Genomic DNA, 5,914 nt, shown 5'->3' with positions numbered 1-5,914 from the left:
ACCAGCTAGAAATCCTGTGGCTGCTTAATTTGGGAAGCCACAAAAAAACCCATAGCCTTTCTTAAACTATTAAATACTACAGTCGATCTGTTCATTCTTGTTATTTATGTACATAGATGCTAAAGTCCTCACAAGAAAATGCAGGGGAGGCAATTAGGGAGCAGGATTATTATTTTTTTCTTGTTTCTGCATAAAACCCATCTTTAGTGGAGGAGTTCGTTTACTGGAACTCATCACGCAACATCTCTACCGAAACGTTGTGCAGAGCCGCATCGCTGCACAGTTTGCAGTTTGTGTATTTTTCATGGTTTTCTTCGTCGGTAAAAAAGAAAGCTGGCGTTTTGTAACAAAGGGGTGGTTTCTCACAGTAGAGAATTGTGAGCCCACCGGACTGTGATGAGCAAACGTCGTCTTCACAGGGTCCGTTCAGCGTGCGGGCTCCTGCGTCACTTCTGCCCCTCCGCTGCCAGAGCGTGGTTGGATCACATCGACAAAACAACAATGCCCCAAATTTTGTATTCTCAGGGTACACACTGATAAACTACGTATGGAAAGCATCATTATATTTCATGTTATTTTTATCCACAGAAAAGGTCGGGTTTTTTTAAGTCGCTCGAACGTGCAGCTTGCTTCTTATCTACAAAACAGTGAAAAGGCAGACAGCCCCTTCGTGCGTTCATGCGCATGGCCCATCTTTTGCCTGGAAGAAATACCTGTTCTTTAGGACATAGTGGCTTTGAAATAGGATCCTGCCTGAAATCTTTATTGTAACGTTTGACTTCAAAAGAGACGCTACTGGGTTGGAAAGGAAGGCATGCTAGTGAGTTGATCCTTAAAAGTAATGAAATTTGGTGAGAAGCTACTAATGTTTAACGAATAACAAGGTTAAGGATAATTGTAATCAGCTCTACTCTCCCACCATATTTTGTCTATCCTGCAGCCCTACAAAAAGGTCATTCAGTGGAATTATGGCAGCAAAGAAAAAAAAAAAGTATGTTTTCCCAGTCCTCTGCTTTACTATTATTATTGAAGTCAGTGGCATGCTATAGTTGAACCATTTCAGTCTTACTAGTTGAAATATCTGTAACTTTCACTAATTATGTAACAGCTAAATCAAAGTTTCTGATTTTTTTAAATGTATCTTTGATCTGTACAAGCTGACTCGTCTAAACACGCCCCAAAGTGAAATGAAAGGTAGTGTTCTTGTTCCTACCAGCCACTAATCTAACAGCTGTTGAGGTGTGCGCGGACAAGTGTCTGCAGCAGTATCGTGGTGTTAACTTCTCACATCTTTTCAAACTCATTACAGTGCCGTTTGCTCGTACAGACTCTGATCAAAGAATGCGTGCTTGCATTTCTTAGTTCTTTCAGAGGCATGGTTAATTATCTGTATCTATTCACAGTCTAAACATTCAGCATTAATAATTATGCAGGTTGCTTCAGGGCAGAGCTTGCCACATTTGTTATCGACAGTAAGCAATGAGAATTAATTGTCTCTCATTAATTCAGTAGTGAACAACTTACTTCATACGGCTTTAAAAGCGGGAGACGGCCTCGTGATGCGGTGTTGTGCCGTTGTTGCAAGAAGCGGGTTGTTCTCACTCTCGTCCTCACTTGTGCACCACAGTCCCCTCGGTTTGCCGGCTCTGTTGATGCAAAGCACAGCTCCAGTCGTGGAATTGCTGCCCGCCAGCCTGCTGCCCGTGCGGAGCTACCAGGGCTCTGCGCAGCCACAGCAGACCTCCCACGTAATTTTTCCTTCACGAAATGGGAGTTGGCATCGAGATAGTTTGCTGCTTGTCCAGACACAACTCCGCTTTGTCACACCCAATTAATGCCTTAGTTCTGAATCACATCGATAGACTTGTGCTCACAGGCAGAACTCATTGTAGGTCTTGTGCTTCGGATATTTCAAAAATGAATATCCATGAGTAATTTTGCATAAATGAGTAGTGCCATTCAGTTCATGATGGAGGCCCTTTTTCCCCAGGCGAGGCTAGGAAATGTTTTAAAATAAATACATACACCAGTTACTAGAGAACTCTGCTATAACTGTGACAACTGCTTGTAAAACACTGTTGCCAATTAATTGCATTTGTCCCCGGGATAATACAGGCTGCTTTTCTTTAATTCTGAAGACTATATGCCTATAACTTGGAAGTAAACAAGCATGAAATGAGCATGGCCAGAGCCTGTAATCCTCAGAATTCACCCTTCCATAGGCCAATGGCTGAGAGAACCTCATAAATTTAAGAATATTCCACAGCACGTCTGCCTTAAGGAATGTGATTTAGAGGCTTAATCTCCATAGGTTTTATGATTCATCACATTTGATAGACAATGAGAAATATGAAATACAGCCCATGTGCACTGCTAGAACTCCACTGACGTTAGACATCTATCATCAGCTACCATTTGTATTCTACTTCTTAAGTATTTATACCTCTCATTAGTGAATTCCTCACAATCTTTAAATGTATTTCTCTTCTCAACAACTTAATGAGGTCAGGAAGAACTGTCACAGTTAGGAAAGTGAACAAAGAGCGTGTTCTGCTCTGGGCTTGCAGGAAGACTGTGATAGAGAAACCGGGTACATCTCTTGCCAATACTCTGCCGGTACCCTGACCCACTGCGTCACGCTTCTTTCCATTTGCACACTGTTTGTTTGCTAATAAAAATTAATACAGAATGTTCCCACTTGAAGACATCTCAGCTGTCAAAATACAGTATGAAATGAGCTGATGTTTAAAGTGATTTTATAGATAAGTAGGTGGGCCTTGAGCACATTCAAAGTAGAGCTGAAGACTGTATTTTACAGTGTTCCTAAAGATGAGCTGTCACAACATGTTGGTATGCAGGTTGGGGGTGAATTAGTTTTGGATCTTTGAATTTTCTTATAAAAGGCTGCGCCGCTTTTACTATCTGCACCACAAATTCCAACAACTGCTTTATGAATTCATCTGCAGTTGAGTTTTATCCTTCAGAGCATCACAGTTTATCTAGGGTCTTCATTTATATTCATCAGTGAGGATGAAAATAAAATTTAGCTTTAATTCAAAGGCTAATTTAGATTTCAATGTATGATTAACATTCCACATACAATTACTGCCATCAAAGTCAAGCATATGCATAAATCTTTGCAGGACTGGGGCCAAAACATTTTTAAGTATCCACTTATTCAATACATTTTATATAAAGAATTATTCTTATCTATTATTTATGCAAGGGCCTTAACTAGGTACATCTTGACACAGCTAAGTCTCTCCATATTATTACTCATTTTCTTACTTTTCATCTGGCTTCTACTATATACACTGTTATCTAATTCTACCAGCCCTTGGGTATGAACACAGCTCACTAACTGTAAATACGATGTCACTCTTCTGCATGAGTGTTTACAGGAGCAGCCAGAGTATTCAGCAAACAATCTCAAAAATGAAGCTTTCGGGGAAAATGTGTAACAACTCCAACAGGTAACAGCCGTGACTGTATAATTTGGTAAAACAAACCATTAAAAACATAATCAACACTAAATCATAAAAAGCTATACTAAATTATAAATTATTGCAATATATTTGGGAAAAACATTATTTTTTCCATTAAAATACCATCATTCAACTATAGCAAACAAAGTTCAACTAGTCCACTTAAGACAGAGCGGAATCACCAAAACTTTAATACTATATTTTTGGCATGCAATATATACATAATTAAACAGTTAAAAAACATATACAAGTGTAGTATACATAAGGTAAATGCAGTCTTGCTGTGGATTGTATCTATCAGTATATTCACAGTGCCAGTCATAATGTTTGCTAGCAAGAAGAACAGTAATTGATTTTTATTAATAGCGCTAATCAGGCAAATGTGCGAGAGCTTGCCGTCCCTTCCCGTAGGCGCAGCCTCCGTTTCATGCTTTGTACTGGTATTCGGGGGCTTTACAACGTTCCAGCAACAGGGCACGCTGGACCCCTTCACAAGAAGCTTTGTGAACACCAACACGAGATCGGTCACCACAAAACAGGTGAAGAAAGTCAGGCAGTGAGCGACCACCCATATGCAGTAGGACAGGTTAGCCATCCGGCGGGACACAGGGTCCGCGGACGCTTCCGACACATGAAGAAATACGAAGAGCACGAGAGCTGTCAGCAGTAAGAAACACGCTGCTTCAATCCAGCCTTTGACTGAGTTTCTGCACTTCTGCAGACAGAGCCCCACCTGGACGCTCGCCATATATATGGCAAGATACCCAAAAAGAGAGAGCAGCCCTTCCCTGTTGGCATTTAAAAAGCCAACCCTGGTATCTCTGCCGTTGCTGCCGTGCAAGATAAACATCTTCAGAGAGGTAGCGTTAAGAATAAGCTGATAAAATACAGCGAGATTTATAGCAACAATCCAAGATTTATTTTTTGGAAATACGGCTAAGAGTAGAGATGCTGCAAGCCTCACAAATGCTAAGGTAAAGAAAAAATTCCAGTGCACTCCATACTCAGAAGTATGTTCATGATACTCTATAGATTTAACACTAAGCAGTCGTCCAACGCCGAGAAAAATCAATGGCCAAACGGAAAAGAACTGCCTGGCCAGATTGGAAAATTTTGGTTGTGTCACATAAGACTTTTGTCTAACTTCAGGACAAACAAGAGCATTACCAAAAATAAAAGCTCCGACCCCCAGATCCATCACTCCTGTTCCGTAGGTCTCGGCTTTGGCATATCGCCGTGGATATTGTGGGAAATCCACTGCTAAAATGCTGATTGATGTCAACACATTGACATAAACGCGAAACACAGTTATTGCTGGAATGTATTCTGGATCCAAGTACGTCTTCTGGAAGTCTTGTATAATTTGCCTAAAAGGCACTCTGGTCTTGTGTTTTCTTTGGCTGTATATTTTAGAAAATATTCCGGCACAGAAGGCTGCCATGGTAGTTGGCATGAAAAAGATGATCGGGGACAAAACTGTACAGGAGAACAGGAGAGGAGATACCAGCACGAGGAAGTCCAGCAGCAGGCAGTATTTCCTTGAACTGAAAGGTTTCCCATAGTGCAGGTGATACGAAATCAAGAGGAGTCCTCTGCAAAGCAGGCAGAGTGGAGCTAGAGACAAGCCCAGGGAAATCTCCACCAAACTGGTTCCGTTCAAGTTGCTGATAAAGGCTTCCTTCAGATGTTTTTGTGACATTCTTCTTTCTTCCTCTGAAAACACAAACATGGACTTCAGTCAGTTTTGTTAAACAGCGGTCTTAGAACTTCATCAAAAATCAATCTTACGTACCAGTTCATTAAAGCATACATTGATTTCAGGAATCATCTAGTTTTGTTACTCTCCCGTTTAAAGGCTGCAGAGCGGCCCTGGTGCTGCAGCCGCTGGTGCTGACAACTCGGCTGGGGCCGGGAAACGGAGTGGAGACACTTGAAAGACCGGAACGAGCTCCAGCATTACAAATCTTGCTGTGTTCCAACAAGATTCGTAACATATTTTTGCTGAAGATCTCTAAATATCAAACCAATCTTACTTTATGTCCTGCTCTGTAAGATACACTTAGTCATGTTCTCCACAGCGTAAATGAAACGGATAGGTAAAACTGTGACCCTACTGAAGTTTCTGTAGCCCGCTCAGCAGAGAGTGTGCCATAAAACCAGCACCTAAAATCCCCACTTTCAACAGAAAAATTGCAATATATCCTTTTGAAAGAAGTCCGAGTGCCCCAGTGACGCTGCCCAGCCAGGCTCCTCTCTCCTGGCACCTGACCAAGACAACATCTGTTACATTTGAAAAGCGTTAATTACAAAGTCAAAATTGTTGGGGGGGTGGGGGTTGGCCCGTTCCACCCGCAGGGCGGGCAGCGGCAGGGCCGTTGTTGGCTCCCGGAGCCCGGTCCCGCAGCGGCCGGAGGGAGATGGGGGTCCGG

General features: G+C 42.0%; 1 protein-coding gene across 1 annotated transcript; it reads right to left on the bottom strand.

The window, feature by feature from the left end:
• Positions 1–3,663: 3,663 nt before the first annotated feature.
• On the bottom strand, positions 3,664–5,184 carry PIGW (phosphatidylinositol glycan anchor biosynthesis, class W). The gene has a single exon (XM_009891174.1). The coding sequence runs from the start codon at positions 5,182–5,184 to the stop codon at positions 3,664–3,666; it is 1,521 nt and encodes a 506-aa protein (XP_009889476.1).
• Between the last annotated feature and the right edge of the window lie 730 nt (positions 5,185–5,914).

This window comes from Charadrius vociferus, unplaced genomic scaffold (assembly GCF_000708025.1).
Source record: "Charadrius vociferus isolate BGI_N301 unplaced genomic scaffold, ASM70802v2 scaffold239, whole genome shotgun sequence".
Classification (NCBI taxonomy): domain Eukaryota; kingdom Metazoa; phylum Chordata; class Aves; order Charadriiformes; family Charadriidae; genus Charadrius; species Charadrius vociferus.
Note: the sequence above shows the minus strand (reverse complement) of the source record. Positions and strands in the feature narration are given on the sequence as shown.

Bases quoted from the DNA above. Each gene is read 5' to 3' on its own strand.
- PIGW (XM_009891174.1), bottom strand. From the start codon at position 5,184: ATGTCACAAAAACATCTGAAGGAAGCCTTTATCAGCAACTTGAACGGA.